The following is a 21,791-nucleotide window of genomic DNA, read 5'->3' as shown; positions in this document are numbered from 1 at the left end:
ATATCTCAGGGATTTTTTAACAACAGAAATATTCAAAATCCTACAATAACATCATGCAATATAGGAGAATTATAAAACATGACCGAGGAAATCAAAGAAGACTTTATAAAATTGAGCGATGTTCCTAGATGAGAAGAGTCAATGTTATAAAAATTTGAATTTCCCCAAGTTAATTTGATTAGAACTATGGCACATAGATATAATTGTAATGAATGCTCCAAAGGGTGATGAGAGGTTTCTAAAGTTAATGTGGAAGAATTATCGGAGCTTTGAATTGCCATCTCTTACAAGGTATAATGAAGTTACATAATTAAAATTTAGGTGCTATTTTTAAAAGAAATAAAATAGTGTTGGGGGGGAAGACATCCCAGCCAGAAGAAAATCCAAAATCCAAATGTATGAGAAGTTTTATCTGTGATATTTCCAATCCATAGGGATAATCTATTCATGAACAATTCTGAGACATTTGGTTAGCTCTTACAAAATAATTCTATATCTGATACAAGTACCAAAATAAATTTCAAATGTATTAGAGATTTAAATGATATAGTCTCTACTGAACGTATATATGGATATTTATACTATTAGTTGAGATGCCCTTAAGCCGATTAGCAGAGGAAGAAATCAGAAAGAGAAAAATTTAATAGATACTACTACATGGAAAAGCCATTTAAAAAGTACAGTATCAAAAAAAGAATTGTAAATAGTATCAAAAGGTAAATGGAAAATTGGGCAAAATATTAGTAGTATTTGATAAAGTCAATGGTCTCATCAATTTAAAGAATTCTAACAACTCTTTTACATAAGAAATAGGTGAAGACTCCTATAGGAAAAGGGGCACTTAAAGTTGACAAGGAATTGACAATGAATGACACTAATAAACAATAAATCTAGAAAGAAGTTAAACTCTTCATAAAACAAAATACAAATTAAGAACATATTATTTAAATTTCTTCTATAATTTGATTGTGGTAAAACAAAATTAAAAGGTTATTGTGGAAAACAAAACACTTACGGAAAAGCATACATGATCTATCTTTCTGATGATTATTTGACGGTATATGTCAAAATCCCTAATGTCCCAACTCATTATTATTATTATTCTAAATTTTTAACTTTAACTATAAGGAATTATATAACCAGAATTAACTTTACAGAATTTATCCGAAGGACATAATCAAGAGATGGGTGCAAATCTGTATAAACAGATGCTTATTCAAATGTCTTTATAATTTGAAAAGTTAGAAACACAATATCCAACAATAGAAACATAGTGCATCCATAGATTAAATATCATGTGCATTAGAAAACATGTTTATGTAGGGGTAAATGAGCTATAAAACATTCTGGCCCCATTTCTTATAAGCCTGGCAATCATACAAAACATGTGCCAATTAAAATAGATGCATCATGGCATTCATTTATAACTGTTACTTCTGCTATTGGGATTACAGGTGAATTTGGTTATTTACTTTGTATTTTTCTCAGTGTGGATTAGTTGCAAAATCAGAAAGCAAATGATTTTTTTTAAGCACATTTTGCTTTGGTGATTACTGATGAAAGTTTTTTTTCTCTTTATAAAGAAAAGTCACTAATGATTTAGATAAATGGAAATTTGATAGTTTCCATTCTTATGTCTCACTTGCTGTGTGGCTTATTTGGAATCCGTCTTGTTAACTTAATAAGGCAGTCATCTAAATGTACCATTAAAAGTCCTTTAATGTTCCTAAGGACACACAGAGTCTGACTTCTCTAAAATCATCTGTTGGTGAAGCTCGAATGCTGAGTCGTTGAAGGTGTGTTTGATGTGGCATTTAGGGGTCCCCTCCTTTCCCCTGCCTGCAGAGCCGTTTCTGTCACTCAGTCCTTTGTTTTTCCCTGACTTGAACTATCTCCCTTATGACTGCCAGGCTAGTGATGGATGTCTCCTGAACAGTGCTGATGCAGGGATGGCAGACGAAGTCGATTCCTCACAAAACTGCTTTCTCTTGGACCTTTGATAGACTTCTCGGCCCTGCAGAGGCATTCATTATAGAGATACTCTGGTGAAAGGGAGCTGAGCTGGGTGGGCTTAGAGCCCATTTTATTCTTGGGAAGTTACCACTGCTGAGCCTCCGTTTCTTCATTTGTTCTTTCAGCAAATTAAGCCCCTCCTATGAGAAGAACTTTTGAGACAGCGAAGGACAGACACATAAAATCCTTGAAGTCTTGGTAGCTTCTCATCTGAAGCTGGAAATTCAACACTTCCCTAGGAGTTAGATGAGAATTCTGTGTGACATTGTTCCCGGCAGCTAGACGGTTCGGAATGAGTATTAATAATTTATTGTTTCACCTTTCTTCCTTATTTGAAACTGGACCAAACGTAGCATTGACTAATCTGTACTGAAAGCTCTCCAGAGAACAGATGTCCCCTTTAACTCTGCCGTGGTTCTGTCACCTGGTGTACAAGAACTCTAAGGATGTCCCCGCAATGGCTTGCCTGTCAAGGATACCGGAAAAGGAAACAGATCGCTCTTCGAATCCCATCGCGCTCACTAGGAATGGGCTTAATTGGCAGCTCGAGGGAGGGGCTGGGTGTTGCAGGGTTTGGTACAAAACACTTGAGTTCCACACCTTCTTCCCCGGAGTGTGGATTTTCTGCTTTAATTCACTCAGCACCTGGATCACCTTTCTAGGGGTTCTCACGTTTATCTCAACCCAAACCTTATAGACTCTTCTCTCTTCAACTTAGCGTTTGTTCTAAAGATCTCCTGCCTGAGGCAACCAAACAGGGAGGGACTTTAGAGACCATACATACGACACACCAACAAGTTTGGAAACTATGCTCACATAGGGTTAGTGACAGAGCCTATATCCTGCTCAAAATGTATTAGGTTGGTGCAAAAGTAATTGCGGTGTTTGCAATTATTTTTGACCTTTTAAACCACAATCACTCTTGCACCAACCTAATACTTTTATTGTACCTTGCTATGGGTGTTCCTATGAACTGAAACTCTTCTTCTTGGAGGAGATCGCATTCTGGAGTCAGACAGCATTAGCTCATGGCCCATGATCTCAGGGAGAACTGAAAGGCTCGGGACTGTTAACACTGTGAAATTTGGGTGTGAAGTTGGATGAGTCCAGCTTTTGCCAAGTTTCGAATCAGCAGCTCTTCCCCTGCCCACCTGTCTTACCAACTACCTCCAAATCGGTGGGTCTCTTCTCATATGTTTGTGATCAACCAATCCATATTGAGAATGAAGGACAGCAAAGCAGTAGACTAATCAGAGAAGATACGACCGAATGAACAAAAGCACAGTTTGTACTTGGACGTTGCTTCACAGTGGTGGCAGAAACTGTAGTGATATATGGAAGTAATTTGCACATCACTCCCCCAGACCAGCTTTCCTAACTCTAGACATGGCTCCTGGGGAAACCACTGGCACAGGTGTTCTTTTCACGCTTACTCATTCTCTAGAGCTGTGGTTGGGAAACATGGAAATGTCCATGGCAAAGTTTGTAATCTGTTGTTTTATTTAAAATAACATTAAATAATGGTTAAGGCTCTTTCTTCTCTGATGTCTAGACCCGTGCGTTAGCCATTCTTTCATGTTTTATATTTTACCGTGGTTGTGCATTTTACTTTCCACAGGACCAGCTCTCGGCTGACATGTACAGTTTTGTGGCCAAAGAAATTGACTATGCAAACTACTTTCAAACGGTAAGAGTCCAGAAAGATGAGACTCCTTATAGTCTGTTTGCAAGAGTCACGGTGTGGACAGGAAGGAATGTGGACCTGGAAGTGAGGGCCCCTTGGGTGAGCATGTCACAGGACACAGTGGGGTTGACTGTTCTACCTGTGGGTAAATCCCGCCTTTTATTTCTCCTTGTATGGACTTCCCCAAAAACCTAAGAATGAAAATTAACCTCATCCATGAAGGTTATTGCAACTCAGGGATCTATGGCCATGGTTCTCAATCAGGGGTGATTTTGCTCCCTCTTTCAATAGACATTTCTTAGTGTCTAGAGACATTTTTCACTATCACCTTTGGTGGTGGAGTGCTACTGGCATCGAGCGGGTAGAGGTCAGGATTGCTGCTAAATATCCTACAAAGCAAAGGACAGCGCCCACAACAAAGAATTATCCAAAATGGAAGTAGGGCCAAGATTGAGAATCCCTGGTGTATGATAAACAGGAACCTGGAAAGAGGATGATAACCCCACCCCCAGCACATATTTGTTTTTAATCTAGACTTTTGCCAAAGATGATGACAGGTAGGTAAACGATGATTGATGTGACCTGTTTGCCTTCCTCTCATCAATGAAAGCGGAGGTAGAGAGTAGAAAAACAATATCTGAGTCGAGAAAAAAATACAAATTAAAAAATAGGGAAGCGATGGAATGATAAGGAAGACAAAGAAAAAGGAAGGGAAATCCCCAGAAGTTTAAAATGCTCTGATGAGTATGTGGAATAGCTGTGGGCTGTTAGCAGTCTTCCAGCACTTTCATGCATGGACCAGAAGTGCACAGAAGTTCCTTTTATCCTAAAAAAGAGCTGATATGCATTCCTTCCAGCTTAGAAAGTCTATTTTAAAGTAGTAATATTTTTTCAAGTACAGTCCATTGGTCTTGTTTGAGAAGGCCATAGTTAATTTTCGAATTTTTTCAATGAATGAAATTGTTGACATTCCAAGCATTGTTAGGTTGCCTAATTGTCATTTGTGTACCATTTATTTCAATATTCTGCTTTTTTTAAAATCCATGTTAGTTTTACTTGGACATGACAGTATCTACCCTCCATACCAAGCGTTTAAACAATGATTCACTTCCCTTCCCTTATAGGTGCCTATTTTTGGGGGGAGAGGTTCAGAAAATAAATGAAGCAACTACTGTTCTCAGGTTTTCATTTGCTCTTATCAACATTTCAGCAGCTTTTTTAGTAATGGGATGGTCAAAATAGAACCTATTGAGAGAATGTGTTCTTTGGGCTGCATCACTATAATCAAAGCAATTTTACCTCCCAAGGTAACTGAGGATTGTGAATCAAGCCACAAGGTTTCTGATTGGTTATAGCATACACTCACTTTGCATAAAACAATTTGTATGTGTGTGTCTACACACGCACTCACACAGACTAATGGTATTTAGCTCTTATAGGCAAATGAATTTCTAAATGTGTTTTCCATGTCTATTTTCCTATCTTTGCTCCTCTCACTTTTGCCTTTTGCTTTGAGGAGCGGTTGCTCGGTAAGTTAGGATGGCCGTGAAGGCAAACTCTCTAAGTCAAGCCCCAGCTCTGGGGTGGTTCTCCTAATCGGTCATGGTTCCACCTCCCGAACTCCCATTTATGGTGATTCCTTTGCTGCAGAGGCTAAGGAGGAAGCATGCCCATGACTTTGAGTGAAGCGAGGAGGGAGCACAGGCCTCCACCACCTTTCCTGTGACTCAGGCAGCACATTCACGCCAAGCACCCTGCATGGCACAGCAGCCTGTGCAGCCCACCCTTTGGCAAAGGGTAACGCTTGCTCTTGTGTTTTCTCAGCTCATAGAAGTGCAAGCCGAATACCACAGGAAGTCATTGACACTCTTGCAGGCTGTATTGCCTCAGATAAAAGCACAGCAGGGTAAGTGCCGACCTTCCTTGGACAGGGAAGGCAGGGAGCCTCCTTGTCTTCCCAGATGAGTCCAATGCTCTGTATTTTACCCACCTTTATATTCTACCCAGCAAGGTCAAGGTTAGATGAGCTGCTAGCACTTCACAAGCTGTTACCTTGATCCAGTTGCAGTGAAGCCAAGTGCACACACACACTACCCACTCAAGAAGATGAGTTGAGGGGGTGGGGTGTGCGTGGACGTATGTGGAGGGGTGTGTGTGTGTCTGTGTGTGTGTGTGTGTGTGTTACATGAAGCCCAGCAGCTCTGGACACAGCTAGTTAGCCATTCACCCTGCCCAGTCCTGCCAGTCATTTGCAAAACTACAAGAATAGAGACTCAGCTGGGCCTCCATGTCTTTGGTAGTCTTGGGAGAATCTGCGTGACGAGGAACAAAATACTTCGGCATGACTGACCTTCACAAACCCTTTTCATTGACCCCTTTCTTGCTCCACCCCTCAGAGGCCTGGGTGGAGAAGCCTTCCTTCGGGAAGCCCCTGGAGGAACACCTCATGATCAGTGGCCGAGAGATCGCCTTCCCCATTGAGGCATGTGTGACGATGCTGCTGGAATGCGGGATGCAGGAGGAGGTAGGTCTGGGCACAGCCAAACCCAGCCTCTAACAGGTCCCCTCTTCCATGAGACACAGCCTGAGGGTCTTCTCCTCTACTGTGACCATCCTCACCCCGGGCCCCACCAATCCAAACATGACAAAATACGGTACAGCCCCCTCTCCTGCACAACACATATTGGGCCTACTCTTTCCCATGAGCCTACACTTTACAAGGAGAGTGGAGGATTGTGGGAAACCAACAGCGCTGGTCATGAGGAACTTAGAGCCACATTCCAGCCATTCTTTCTGCATAGTTAACATGTTTGGGCATGCTGCTGCTGCTGCTTCCTTCCCCTTCCCCTTATCCCCTTTCCTTTTCCTCATTCTTCTTTGTCTTCTTCATAATATCCCTGATTTTAAAAATAGGCCTTTTAATCTTTTTTATCATAATTCTTTTATAGAGATCCTGAAAATACGATGATTGATGGAGACATTAGTACTTCTTAAGAGCCACCTGTAAAAAAAGGTCCATGAGAAATTGACGACAGTTGTTTTTATTGCTGTGTAAATCATTTCCTGGGAGAGAGACCTCATCTTTGGTCTCTTCTATAAGCTATGGGAAAATCTTTACTCCGTCTTCCGTGAATCTGATCAGCCAATCAATATTTACGTAGAGCAGGCTATGCATTTATTACTGAGCAGAATATAAAAGAGGGAGAGATGGGCGGTCATGAACTTACTGGGGGAGAAGAGTCTAGCATCTATCAGAGAGACCTGATTAACCCAAAACAGTCTGACAGCCCTGAAGCCAGCACGAGGTCAGTCACATGAGGCAAACTGTGAGGGCTTCAGAAGATGGGGACGCCAATGACTGTGTAAATACGTGTTGGCCGCCTCCTCTACGTCAGGCCTGCTCTGGATGCTGGCCATTCAAAAGGAATGAGAATGAATGTTTTCTGACTACTTTCACGTGCCAGGCCTTTGCATGTGTGTTATCAATTACCAGATGAAAAGGTCTTTGCAGTCCCTGAGGGACAGTTTCATGAACCCTGAGGTGAACTAGGCCTTTTCTTTCTCTATCCTTTTTTTTAATTATGGAAAAACTGAACCACTTAAAGATAAGACAATGAGCCTCATCCCCCAGTTTATGTTCAGTCCTGTTTCATCTCTACCTCCACTTCCTGCCCCACCCCCCACCGCCAGCCCCTGCCTGGGGTATTTTGAAGCCGATCCCTGACACTGTAACATTTCATCTATACTTCAGCAAGTCTCTCTAGAAGATAAAGAATGTTTTTAAGTACAACTATAACAATATTATTACATACAGACATAAAAATCGTATGTCGATATCTGTACATTTCTAATTCGTATAAACTGGTTCTTGAAGAACAGATGTCAGATGGTCTGGCATCTCCCATCTTGTCACCTGACTCTTCTATCAGCTCTTCCCAGGCCTTTCTGGCTCTCGTCAGAACTCACTCTCTCAGTGCTTTGCATCAGCTCTGCTTTTTCCCTGCTTTGCATCAGCTCATTTCCTTTAGTAACAAATATACTCAGGTTTCCCCTAGCCTCGAAAAAAAAACTTTCAACCCAAGTACAGCCTCATATTCCTTCCCTAAGCTCTTTAGTTTTGTTTTTTGTGCTACCCAGTTTCTTAAAATAGCTCTCAACATCTGCTGATTCTGCATCCTTGCCACCACTCACTTACTCCGCTTTTTTCTGCGGTGTCACTTCTGCTCCCACCACTGGGCTAAAACAGCCCTCAGCAATCCCAGCCTGGACTCCCAGATTGCCCAGTCCCATGACTTAACCCAGCCACCGTGGCCGTGTCGCTGCCTGTGAAGTTACTATTGTAGCATCCTTGAAATTAGCCCACCGTCAATCCCCTGGTTCCCCCCAACCCCACTCCTGTCAGCAGCATTGCGGTGATCTTTCCAGCACCACCACCCAGCTCTGCCCTGTCCTCTCTCAGACCCTTCCTGTGGCATATACATCCTCTCCTAGAGCTTCACCTCCAACTCAGTGAGGATTTGGGGTCCTCAGCCCTCCTCTGGGCTCCACTCCCATGTTTGCTGCCATTTCTTCAGCATTTCCATGCAGATTTTTCTCTAACAGCCAAAAATCTGGATTCTCTTGCTATTTTAACAATCACCTTCTCCTTCTGGTTTTTATGCGTCTCTCAGTGGAACAGCCTTCTCAGTTGCACAGTCAAAGATCTCAAGGCGTGTATTTGACAGCTCTACCTCCTTCTCTTTGGCATTGTTAATCACTGAATACTCTCGCTCTTCTTCCACGGCTATGGCATGTTTTTATGAGGATCTAACCCACTCCTTTAATGTGTGCTGTAGCTTGCTCTCTTTGTCATAGCAGCCTTACTTATACACTAGTCCAAATATGTTTCGGGAGCTTCCTTACATATATGCCAAAGAGCTTTGGACATCTGTTTATCAGACATACCCTATACTGAGAAGGGAGTTAACAATCTTAGCAGACCCAAAATTCAGTATTCCAGACCAGGAACATTTTCATCTAAAGGAATTTAAAAATCTGAATGGCCATAAGTGGTTAAAGGAGCAAGACATATTCTGCCAGTCTGTTTCTCAATCTGTGGGTTGCTTCACAGAATGTAAGGAGCTAAGAGCGTGAAACAGAAACCAGTAGGTCTTCAACTCATGTCTAACTTAGCAGTCTGTGACTTGGGGGTTCCTTTCCCACTCTGACCTGCAGTGGTCTCCTCTCCACACTCCCCTGTCCTCCTCTTCTCTTTCTCTTCCTAGTTCAATTTTGTACTGCAAAATGTAGTTCACATGGAAAAGATGACAGTGATTTGAAAGTGACTCTAAGAATGGAACATGGAGGTGTCAAAGACTTCCTCACAAACCACCCCCAGTCTGCCCTTCCCCTGAGGACACAGACTTTACTTGGTTCTATGAGGATAGCCCTGGGCCTCCCAACACATACACGCCTTGTAGACCTTTTCACCTCCAACTTCCTAGACCCTCCCTCCCCCAAATCTAACCAGGTCTCAGTCAAAGTCTTCTCTAAAATGTATCTTAAATACACAAGAACAAGAAGTCGGAGTGCCCAAGTTCCATTTTTTTCAACGCATACTGAGACAGAACAATGAGTCACCCCACATGAGGCACTAGAGACACAGCAGTTGGGTAAGGCCCGATTCCTGCTCTAGAGGAGGAGACATTTAGCAAATAAACAGCTCCTGTGTTGACAAATGGTGTTGGGAAAATGCAACTAAGAGAATTTGGAGGAAGCGAGTGGGTAGACTTCCTGTCTTCGTTGGTTTTGCTTTTGTGCCTTTGAGTGACAGTGCTGTCCCGTGACCCGCTGTCCTGTTGGTAGGGACTCTTCCGAGTAGCTCCCTCTGCCTCCAAGCTGAAGAAGCTGAAAGCCGCCCTGGACTGCTGTGTGGTAGACGTGCAGGAGTACTCGGCAGACCCCCATGCCATCGCAGGTGGGTACGCACAGCCCCTCAGCAAGGTGGTCCCTTGTGCTATAGAGGCTCTTGGGGAAGGGGTGAGCATGCAGAGTGTGTGACCACATGTCACGGACATTTGAGCGTTGGCTTCCCTCCGTGCGTCAGATGTGTTCACTTGGGGTCCCAATGGTAGGCCTGGTTGCTCTGGCCCCTTGAAGAAAGGTCTGCCCAGTGTGCCAACAGAAGAGAAGATGATGGTGGGAACTAAGAGGCAAGGAGGCCAGTGCAGTTGTCAGCCCAGGTCCCATTGCTGTGCCAGAGCCTTGGATCCATTCACCGGGAAGCTGCCATTTGGTCTTGTTGTCTGGGTCAGGGAGCTCATCCCAGGTGTGACCCACATGGGTAATGCTGGCTGCTGGAACTTGTCTCCGCCATGTCAAAGTGGCTCATGGCCAATTTGTATTCGTGCCCAGGAGCTTTGAAATCTTACCTCCGAGAGTTGCCAGAACCTCTTATGACCTTTGACCTCTATGACGAGTGGATTCAGGCTTCCAAGTGAGTATACCACATTTTGGAGTGTCTTGGGGGTTGGAGTTTATTTGGAGGTATTTATTGAAATTATAAAAGCTTGTAACCTCTGATCTAGCGGCTCCATTTCTTGGTATTAGGGTTTCCAGGTGGGAATTCCCGCTCGTTCTCAGGAATTTTTTTCGCTTTTCCGTTCCCGAATCCCAAGAAAAATTGGTCGGGAAATCGGGAAAATCGGCTCCTTGAACCTAGGTGGCTGGTAGTATCAGCCATCACTTTGTGGAAACGATTCATTGTGGAGAACAGAAAACAGTTTGTATCTCTGGATTCGGGAATGGGAAAGTGAAAAAAATTCCTGAGAACGGGCGGGCGGGAATTCCCGCCCGGAAACCCTGTTTGGTATCGATCATGGATACATGCATTTACACATCCCCAAGGAAACGCGTGCAAGGCTATTGAATGCATCATTAGCTGGAGGAGCAAAAGCCTAAATGTTAGGAAATGTTCACTGGTGGGGGGTGTGGGGAGTGGCTAAACAAACTGTGGTGTCTACACTGCCACGTACTCTGCAGCAGTTAAAAAAAAAACAAAACATGGAGCTATTCACACAAACATGAAAAGGTGTGAAGATTTATTGTTGAGTGAAATACAGCAAGTTAACCAAGACACACATGCTATTCACTTGTTGTAAAAAGGAAAACAAAACACAAACCACTCAAAACAATACAGTTTGGGGCGTACCTCTCTATATGTGTAAATGTATAAGAGAAAGTTCTGGAAGGGCTCACACAGTCAGGTGGTAGTGATTCTTCCTGGAGACAAGGGGGACAAGGGAGTGGTCACAGGGGTCTTTACCTATATCTGTAATAGTTAAAAATCTTTTAACAACAACTACTTAATAGCTAATATATAAGAACCGAACATTAGGGCTGTGGACACCGTTCCCCTGGTGTGAAGATGAGCCTGAGGGAGAGAGCCTCAGCAGGAAAGGCAACAGGAACAACGCCCAAGACGCTAGTTCTATGGCGGGAAGAGGGGCAATGTGGAGAGCAGGCGAAGCCACAGCCATGTCACCTACTATGGCTCCAGGCGTGGTTTTCCTCTTTGGTTCCTGGCTTCTCTCCTCACTCGATGTGCGTCAGGCTTGGCCATAAGCAAATGCTCTTATTTAGGGGGATTGGTCTGTACTGGGTAAATGGGCGTGGCCAGGAAGGAAGCAGAATCGGCACCAGAGTGTGGGTGGCAGAGTCGACCCAGGAAAAAGAGATGAGGGAGGGAGAACATTTTATGAGAACAGGACCCAGCTCGGTGCCCATGAAAGGATGTGATTTCTAGAGCTCTTTAGTCATGGGATTTAATCATAAAGAGAAGCCGGCTTAGCCTGTCTGAAAGAACACTGGAATATGTATCTGCTTCTGTAAGAACTGGAGGCTGGAAGAGAACTCAGCTGACCTGTAAGTAAAGCCCGGCTAGTATGTGTTGAGTTAGAGAGAGTAGCTCCAGTCCAGTTACACAATGCTATTTTTTTTTTCCATGATAGAATAGAGATTGTGCATTTTTAAAGGCTGGCTGAATATACGGTGTTCTTATATCTCATTGTGGAGAGGGAGTGCTGAGTTCCATGATATATTAATAATCATAAGTGATGCCATTTGTTGAGTGTGGTTTTTAAACTTGGCATTGTTCTAAGCTCATTACATGTTTTTAACTCATGTCATTTCACAACAACCCTATGAAGTGGGTTGTGCTGTTCCCCCCATTTTACAGTTGAGGAAGTTGAGTCATAGGGAAGGTATGTACTGGCAGGTTACTTGCCATCGAATAAATGGCAGAAGGAGGATCTGAATCCAAGGAGTCTGGTCCCAGAACCCATGTGCTTAACGTGGCACTTGGTGCCTCTCGCAAATAGCACTGTGGTGGGAATGAAGATAAGTAAGAACATATCCTTTGATGGAAACTGGCCCTTTTATTTAGTGAATGGCCAAGTGAGCTTGATGACATAAAGCTGGAGAAGGGGAGGACAGCCTGCTCCTTCAGGATCTATCTGGGAGACGCTCCTCCCACCTCTTTGCAAAGGTGCGCCTCCAAGAGGAAATAGCAATGATCCTAACACCACAGAGCTCAGGGTCTTGGAACCAAGGGAAAGCAAGGACTTATTTCTGTCCCTGGAGAATATGCATGTCGTGCCTAAAGACTCCAGCAATGACGGTGGCTGCCATGAAGGTCACAATTTCTAAAGAAATTAATTTTGTCTAGAACAGCCCTTTCCAACCCTCTGTGCACATCAATCTCCTGGGAAGCTTTTAAAAGATACCAACCTAGACCTTTTTTCCAGAGATTCTGGTTTAATTGGTCTGGGCTCCTTATTTCAAAGCTCCCCAGGCTACTACTGGGTTGCTATTGATGTTTGATGAGCCTGACTCTCAGCAAAGAGCCACACAGACGCTAACAGAGGATTGCACTTCAGGCAGACTCCGCAGGACACAGCCAGCTCTGCCACACAATGGGACATCCAGGAGTCGGAAGTGGAGCCAAGGAAGAGCAAGAACAGCAGTTAGGGATCCCCAGGACAGCGCAAGGTGGCCTGAAACTCAAAGAACGCGTCTTTGCAAGCCACATACATTAAGTGCTTCCATGCTGGAGTCATTCAGAATGAAGGTTCAGAATAGCCCAGAGGCCTAGAGATGCCTGAGGGAAGATTCAAGAAGACTGAGGCTCCAGTCAATCCTCGGGCGCCTCCCTCAGGACGGGAGTGCTTTCCCCTTTGCACTGGCCATTCCCTCTGATGTGACTATCCCCACAACCGTTGCCCCAGGGCTCCTTCTGATTATTTGAGCGCCACCGTACATGGAACCTCAGAGAGACCTGCCTGACAACCCAAGTGAAGCAGCTGACGCCACGATCTATTGTGTCCACTGTGTTCATTCTCCACTTAAAACTGACGGCCTGGCTGGTGGCTGTCTGTGTGCAGCCAGTTAGGCTGTGAGCTTCGACAGCAACGACCTTCTGACTACTTCCAAGCCCCTAGGTCAGTGTCTGATACACAGGACGCACTGGCACAGGTTTGCTGATTTTTATGGAATGAAAGGTCTTGGCAGCATCTACCCTTTCACCTTCACAAGGATTGTGGAGCAGGACAGCGAACGGACTTGGTGCCACAAGAGACATGTCAGCCACTGGTGGACGCAAGAGTGGAGGCAGCAGCAACGGCCGTTGCAAAGGCTGACCTTGATAGAGAGCTGAGCACTTTGGTGCAGATTCTCTTTTAAACCACTCACACTGACGCTATAGGGGAAGTTCTCTTATTAATCCTATTTACAGGCGAGGACAGTGAGGTTTGTAGAGATTACATAATTGGCACAAGATCGCAGGTAGGATGCAGCTGGGTCTTCATGGCTTCCCGTAAGAAAACCCTCTTTGGCCAGCTCTTGGTCAGATTATGACTACCTGACAAATATGAGCTGTCACCTTTCCATCTCTAAATGGGAGGTTTGGTTTTCACTTCAGTTTCCTAGCAGATGTTGTATTTGAAAAATGCTTACCTCTTCCTTAAGGTTGAACTGAGGGAAAGAGTTTTTGTCTCCCTGGTCAGGTTCTGTGGGAGGACCTCAGGGTACCAGCATGTGGGTGATGGCCCCCACCCTGCCTTGGGCACTAGGTGAAGGGTCAGAGCTGGAGCATCTCCCAGAGAGTGTTTTCCTTTCCAATTTTCTGGAGAAAAGGTTGTTTGAGTATAAGGCCTTAGTCCTTGATGTAGATTTTCGTGAAAAGCATATAAAAAGTATAGTCCTGTAAGTAATTTCTTTTCATTCTCAGAGGTCTTGTAAATAAAGAAAGTCTTAGAGCAAATCTTTTTGTAGAGGGGAGAATCCTTTGCTCCATGGGACTTACCCATCTCTGAGTTATGTCTGGAAAGGTCAGATTTCCTTATGTCCATATTGAGTTCATAGAATTTACTTATTCAAAAGGGATTTATTAAGCGTCTGTTAAATATCCTTTGAACTGGACAACATGCCACCACCATGCTGTAAAAGCAGTTGAACTCCCTGGCAGGTATCACGCATCCTGGTTTCTGTGCCAGAATTGCCCTCCTGAAAACACCACGGCCCTGCCTACTCAAAGCAAGTGTCTAGCCTCTGCCCTCCTGCCCCACCTGGGACACGTGACTTGTGCAGGGGAAGTTTTATTAAAATGGCACAGGACAAGACAGAAAGAGAACACAGAGGGGGAAATACTAGTAACCAAACATTTAAATAATCATAGCTTACGGATATGGTCAGTGACAAAGTGAGCGCTTTCTTCTCAAATATTACCATGACTAGTTAATATGATTGCCAATGAAACTTCACTGATTCCTGCGTAATCTGTGGCTTTTCCTATTAATTTCCCAGCATCCAGGAGCAAGACAAAAGGCTTCAGGCTCTGTGGAATGCTTGTGAAAAATTGCCCAAGGCCAATCACACCAACATCCGGTAAGTTGCCATTGGAGACACGTGGGTCAGGGTTATCGAAGCCCCAGACACACAGTTTCCTGGCTGAAGGTCATGGTAACTATCATGCACAGCATTTTATGCTATCCAAAGCATTGTTAACATGCTTGGTCTCTTTTCATCTTCAAACAACCCTGTTAGGTGTTTAATTACCACTTCGCAGATGAGGAAACAGACTGAAAGTAGCTAGATGACTTTGGAGGCTGCCAAACTGACTAACCATCAGATAATTCTTTGAATTGCAAGGAGCAAAGATTAATGCAAGGTATTTCAAGATATTAGGGATTTATTAGAAAGGTAGGTGTTCATGGACACCTGGGAGAAGCTGACCAAACTTGGAGCTGGAGTTGGCAGATGTGTCCTTGAGCTCTTTCTGCAGAAGAGGAAGCCAGGAGAATATTCTCTAGTGCTCCACCATTCACCAGCTATTTTCCACATATCTGTCTCTCACTTTTCATGCGACCACCCGAGATTTTATTTCCTGCTGCTCTGCAAATCTTTTCTCTACCCTGGCTTCTGCCCCTTCACGCTTTCTACTTCTTCATCACTTCGTCTTGCCAGCACGGCTCCTGGCGCTGCCACCTCTTCTCGGTGTTTCTTTAGGTACAGATTTTTCAACTTCAGCTCCTGCTGCCATCTGCCTGATTATTTCTGTTTTCCTGTAAAAAGTCCCAAGAGTGACGGTAAGGCAGAGCCTCAAAAAAAGTTAAACATAGAATTACCATTTGATCCAACGATTCCTCTTCTGAGTATAGAGCCAAAAGATTTGAAAGCAGAGACTTGATATTTGTACGCTCATGTTCATAGCAGTATTATTCACAACAGTAGAGAGGGGAAAACGGCCCAGATGTCTGCCAGTGGATTAATGGATAAACAAAATAAACATACAATGCACTATTAGCCTTAAAAGGGAAGGAAATTACAACACATGCTATAATGCGGATGAACTTTGAGAACATTATGCTAAGTGAAAAAAGCCAAACACGAAAGGACAAATACTGTATGATTCCACTCATATGAGGCACCTAGAATGGTCACACTCATAGAAACGGAAAACAAAACGGTGATTGCTAGCAGCAGTGCGGAGGGGATGAACGGGGGTAGGGGGAATCATTTAATGGGTACAGAGTTTGAGTTTGGGGTGATGAAAAAGTTCTGGAAGTGGATAATGGTGATGGTTGCATAACAGTGTGAAAGAGCTTAATGCGACTGAAGTATAGACTTTAAAATGGCTAAAAGGTAACTTTTATATATATTTTACCACAATTAAAAAAAAATAAATCCCAAGAGCAAGTATCAGATCGGTACAACAAACTGAGTATTGCTGCCTATAGCCTAGGACACCGGCCAGCCGTGGATTGGCTGCTCTCAGCTGAGATCCCACCTTCTGGTCCAGGTGTGTGTGGGTTCTCAGAGTGAGACGTGGCCATGAGAGGCATGGCGACCGTGGTCGGACCCTGAGTCTGGTGGTCTTTCGGCGAGGCTGCAAGAAGGCGAGTCAACAATTCCTGAGGGAGCCACTTCACTATGATCTGAGCAGAATGGCATCAGAAACACAGCCTTCTGTAACTGAGAGTCCAGGAGAAAACATGTCCCCGAGGTCCTGGGGCCTCTTGTCAGAGCATGGCGGATTTGGGGTTGGGTTCTCCAGAACTGGTTTTTGTAATTCACTGGTGCATAGCTACCTCATGGGTTCTCTCTTTTCTTTTTCTTTTTTTTTTTTTTTTAAATAATAGCTTTATTGAGCTAGAATTCCCAAACCATTGTACCCTTTTAAAGTGTGTAATTTCATGTTTTTTTGTATAATTGTAGAGTTGTGCAACTATCACCACAATCTAGTGTTAGAACATTTTTATCACCCCAAGAAGAAACCCTATTCCCGTTAGCAGTCACTCCTCATTTCTCCCAACCCAGCCTCTGGCAGCTCCTAATCTGCTTTCTGTTTCTGTCTCTATAGATTTGCCTATGCTGCATAATTCATGCAGATGGAATCATACACCAGGTGGTCTCTTGTGTCTGGCTCCTCTCACCTGGCATAGTGTTTGCAAGATTCATCCATGTGGTAGCATGTGTCAGAGCTGCATTCCTTTTTATGGCTGAATAATATTCCATTGTATAGATAGACCACATTTTATTTATTCATTCATCCGTGGGTGGACATCTGGGTGGTCTCTACTTTTTAGCTGTAATAAGTAATGCTGCTATGAACATTTGTGTGCAAGTTTGTGTGGATCTAATTCTCTTGGGAATATCCCTAGGAGTGGAATTGCTGGGCCATCTGCTAAGTCTTTAACTTTTTCTCCATTTGCTGTCTCCAGAAAGCCCTGCTGAGGGGTGGGGCTCCGAAGGGCCCAGGGGATACCACCCTTAGCCTGTACGTGTCCCTGCCAATGATACCTAGACACTTTGCTTCTCACCTCTGCACACAGGTAGGATGACAGGTGACAGAGGTTTGAAAAGAACGAGGAACTTTAGGTCATCATATGCTGAGTCCAAAGGAAAGATGGACAATTTCTCTGGCCAGACGTTGACATACTCATATAGCGGAGTAAGACCTGAGTCTGTTTTGGGAGCATTCCCGTGTCCTGATATATGATGCGTCTTCATCGTGTTGTAGGATGTATGAGTGTCTTCAGTAAGATGTGCTTCACAAGAGAAGTTTCTACCCTTTGCTTGGGGAACATGACTGGTGTTGAGCCTTTAGTTAAACCTGGCTCTTCTAACTTCCTTTCAGATATTTGATCAAATTTTTATCCAAGCTGTCGGAATATCAAGATGTAAACAAAATGACTCCCAGTAACATGGCGATTGTGCTAGGACCCAACCTCCTATGGCCACAATCAGAAGGGTGAGTACAGGGAGCAATGGGCATATGGGTATTATACGGAGCTGCCGGGGCAGAGGTGGGATGGCCAGGGCCCAGATATTCACCAACCTCATTTATTTGTCAAGTCATATTTCTGCCTTGGCCTGCTCCTTTTTTAAATTCAGGAGGAGACCCAGAATCCTGCAGCTCTTTCCACTGATAGTCTCAGAGCTACAGGTCTGCAGTGAGGGTCTTCTCAGAGCTAATCTATATCAGTGTCAGAATGAGAGGGCAGGGGACATGATGGACCAGGCAAGGCAAACTGTCTCAGGCCTCCCTAACACACATGCCAGCATCACAACACAGAGGGACGGAGGGCTATCTCGAAAGAGGGAACAGAGCTGAAAAGAGGATGCGTCTGCCAGTTATGAGGCTCATACCTCACATTGAAAAGTGCCACAGGCTTGGTGATTTGTGTATCTTACTCCTTTCCTTACTCATCCTTACGTGTCTCCTGTTAGGAGAACTTCTGTGATGATCCCCATTTTCTAGATGGGGAAAGAGAGGTAAACCTCTTCTTCCTCCCAAGAGAAAGCCTGTTCCCAGACCTAGGTCAGCAGCTTCCAGTCCAGGACTGGACTGGAGGGGCAGGGGTGCCTTTCACCCATCTTGACTGGTAACCCCGCCCTGCCTTCCTCTGCCCTGTGTCCGCAGGAACATCACGGAAATGATGACCACGGTTTCACTGCAGATTGTTGGGATCATCGAACCCATCATCCAGCATGCAGACTGGTTCTTCCCTGGGGGTACGTGGTGGCATCCAGGTGTGGGAGGAGCGGGAGGGTCACTGTGACTTCTGAACCTTTGAAACCAAGTACCAGTGCCCAAAGATGTTTGTGGGTTTTTGTTTTTAATCCTTCTACACACACACTCAGGTATGGGCGTAGGATCATGACAATTTCCTACTCTCTAACCTGAAGATGTCCACTGCCTGTACCAGCCATGTCCATAGATTTTTCTGGTCTAACTTCCACACCATGGTTTCTTTAAATCTTTGAATCATGAAATGCTGGTAGAGAAAGGAAAGAGATCCTCTGTTTTATAGATGTAGGGGGAGCTAGAGACTGAGACCTGAGATGAAGGGGACTTTATTCAGGGTTTATGTACCAGCTGGGTGCCACCTTTTTGTTATTCTAAGCTGCGTCTTTTGAACGTCCCTCAACATGTAACGGTGGAGCTCAAAGGCAATGAGATTCTTTCTTGTACCTGGTTCAAAGTTAGACTCTAAAGGCAGCTATTAAGAGGGAGTTTCATAAATGTTCTTAACCATGGAAACACCATTACATAAGTATACGTCTCTTAGTGGTGACAGCTTTGAAGAGACAGAAGTTGTTACACTAAATTCTGTTTTCTCTTTAGAAAGAAAGGGTACCATACCTTATGTTTAGTAAACAAAAAGGGTATAATATTAATAATTTTGTGCTCTACCAGAGGTAATCAATTAGTGCTGATCTAACATCAAAGTGTTTGATTGTTCCTATTTTGTTTCATGTGTTTTGACTGTGATAGCTTTAAATACTAATCTCATAAGAGTTCTATTGATGACATAAAGTTGGGTGGGAGTAAGAAATAAGGATAAAGAAATAAAGGAGATAGGAGTTGAAGGTATAAATCTGTAAGTTCTGTGGATAAGCTGATGTGTTACCATTGCAGACAAACAGGCTATAACTACAAAAGGATGAGATGAGCACTTCCATGTATCCATGTGATAGCAAACAAACACCCTTAGCAACCCTATTGAAATCTCTAGTTTTAACTCTTTTTAATTTTTTCCCTTTGGTTTTCCAGAAAGATATCGTCATCTGCAAATAGTAACATTGCCTCTTATTTTATTTTCTTGACTGATTCCGTTGGCTGGCACTTTTCCAATAGTGTTAAATAACAGTGGTGAGAATGGGCGTTGCTCATTTTCCAGATCTAAGTAACATGGCCCTGGTGTTTCCCTCTTACTCAGGAGGTTTGAGAGAGATGATTTCGTCCTTCAGGAAATACCCATCTGCTCCTGTTTAACTAAGCTTTGTGTTTAATCACAAATGAGAATTGCATTATTAAATGCCCATCGTATTAATATGCTAGGTGAGCACATGTGTCCACCTGTTAGTATAATGAATTATAGTAAGATGAATTAATATCAATAGATGACCTAACATTGAACCGTGGGATAAAATTTTCTAGGGGTGAAGTGTAAAGGAGAGGCCATCCCTGCTCGTCTCTCCCCTGCCCAGGAAGGCTGTGACAGACCAGTAGATCACGTATGCCCATTCTTTCTTCCCCACAGAGATAGAGTTCAACATCACAGGGAATTACGGGAGTCCTGTGCACGTGAACCACAACGCCAACTACAGCTCAATGCCGTCCCCAGACATGGACCCTGCTGACCGGCGACAGCCCGAGCAGGCCCGCCGGCCCCTCAGCGTTGCCACAGATAATATGATGCTGGAGTTTTACAAAAAGGATGGGTATGAGCTGGTGTCCCTTTCTCAATGTTGGGGAGTAGAGAAGGGAAGAGTTGAGATGTAACAAAAAACCGGATTGACAGGAAGGCTGCACTGACTAATAGCTGTTCAGGTGACTTGTCACAATTAAACTGTTACCTCAGTCTTGATGCTTTCATCTGTGCTCTTTGGGACGAGTCGCTTGGCTCGCTTCCCTCGCTTCGGGCCAAAGGTAAGTGTAGCCTTCTGAGCTGACAGTTGTGGCCACTATTGATTAGTTCTCCTGGAAAAAAAGAAAAGTTGGTCAACAAGAGCAATTTTTTAAAAATACATGCACTTTATTTTGATTCAAAGTTTATAAACGTATGCCAATTCTCAACTCTTTAATGGTTTTACTTTGGTGATATGTCTGCTCATTTGCATTCTTCAGCAACATTAAATGACACCTTTTGTGCATAGTCTAACACGGCCAGTTCAGTCTCTTTGAAACAGAGAAAACCTAAAACTTAAAGCAATACAATTCATAGACTGTAAACTCCTTGTAAATTTTTAAGATTTTTCTCTCCGTCTTTTATGATTAATATTTACACCTTCTTGAATGCAGTTGTTATGAGACTCCTAAATGCGTTCAGCTGAGTTTGCCTACAAGTGACCCTGTCACACTCATTAAATCAGTTTACATCGTATGTAATTGCATAATAGAATTCCCATAATAAGTAAAATGGGCATAAGCAGGTTACACAATAAGCACAGCTGATTCGTGGTAAGCATCAGCTCAGCTATGGCAACCAAAACATGTGGACTTCTGAGTGTTCAGCAAGCTGCAGGTGTCAGCTACCGTGTTTCCCCGAAAATGAGACCTAGCCGGACCATCAGCTCTAATGCGTCCTTTGGAGCAAAAATTAACATAAGACCCGGTCTTATTTTACTATAAGACCAGGTCTTTAATATAATATGATATAATATGATATGATATGATATAATATAATATAATATAATATAATATAATATAATATAATATAATAAATACCTGCTCTTATATTAGTTTTTGCTCCAAAAGACATTAGAGCTGATGGTCCAGCTAGGTCTCATTTTCAGGGAAACATGGTAGTATGTCTTTTAGAAGGAATGCATGCATTGCTTGGTCAAGGAAGTCAGTTGAGTAAACTTTGGTTAAGAATTAAAAATGACTACTATAAAATAAAATATAGCAACTGCTGCTTCAAAACAGACAGGGCCATAAAGCACCAAATGGGAATATCAGAAATTCAGAAAACAGGAAGTAGAGCAGCTACAACCTTCCACTTTCCAGTCAGACCACTAGGCAACCAGAAAGCTCCATTTATTTGAAAGGCCTAAAGGGCGTCAGAGGGAAGTTTGAAAAGCCAGGACTGCAGAGGTGTGAGTCTTTCCACCCATCTCCTTTTCTGAGTGGGAGGGGAGCTGCCATTGGGGACCTACACTATGTCCTGTGATGACGAAGCAGTGTTCAGAAGGGACAGCGTCCCCATGTGTTACCTGACCCACCAGACACTTTACCTGTGAGGCCAGTGAGAGTTGTTTATCTGCTCCGTGCTGTTGTTTGTTGTTTTTATGTCTACCAGGGAAAGAAAAACTGGAAATTCTTAGATGTTGAAGGGAGTAGAGGGAAATTTCTTAAATTTATAAAAAAAGAGCAGACTTAGAATCTGATCTTCGCATCACAAGGGAGTAGTATGTCAGAGAGACAGAGATAGAGATAGAGAGACAGACGAGCTAGCAAGTGCATTGGAATTTGTTTTAAAAACTCAGTTTAAGCGACTCGGTTCCTTTGTGAAGTAGCTCGCCGAGGGGTGCCCTGGGGGTTCACTTCCGC

The 21,791-nt window shown here is 43.6% G+C and overlaps 1 protein-coding gene across 5 annotated transcripts in view; it reads left to right on the top strand.

The window, feature by feature from the left end:
* Positions 1 to 21,791, top strand: part of ARHGAP44 (Rho GTPase activating protein 44) — a 169,000-nt gene that overhangs the window by 125,475 nt on the left and 21,734 nt on the right. For all 5 annotated transcript variants that reach the window (XM_033089244.1, XM_033089241.1, XM_033089243.1 and 2 more), the window contains exons 8-16: positions 3,632 to 3,700; positions 5,522 to 5,603; positions 6,094 to 6,221; positions 9,542 to 9,653; positions 10,091 to 10,172; positions 14,537 to 14,617; positions 17,370 to 17,483; positions 18,156 to 18,247; positions 19,780 to 19,960. In XM_033089244.1, the coding sequence (XP_032945135.1) occupies positions 3,632 to 3,700; positions 5,522 to 5,603; positions 6,094 to 6,221; positions 9,542 to 9,653; positions 10,091 to 10,172; positions 14,537 to 14,617; positions 17,370 to 17,483; positions 18,156 to 18,247; positions 19,780 to 19,960 (941 nt within the window). The remainder of the gene's footprint in view (positions 1 to 3,631; positions 3,701 to 5,521; positions 5,604 to 6,093; positions 6,222 to 9,541; positions 9,654 to 10,090; positions 10,173 to 14,536; positions 14,618 to 17,369; positions 17,484 to 18,155; positions 18,248 to 19,779; positions 19,961 to 21,791) is intronic.

The sequence above is a fragment of the Rhinolophus ferrumequinum genome, chromosome 21 (assembly GCF_004115265.2).
Source record: "Rhinolophus ferrumequinum isolate MPI-CBG mRhiFer1 chromosome 21, mRhiFer1_v1.p, whole genome shotgun sequence".
Lineage (NCBI taxonomy): Eukaryota > Metazoa > Chordata > Mammalia > Chiroptera > Rhinolophidae > Rhinolophus > Rhinolophus ferrumequinum.
This window is presented reverse-complemented; position numbering and strand designations above follow the sequence as displayed.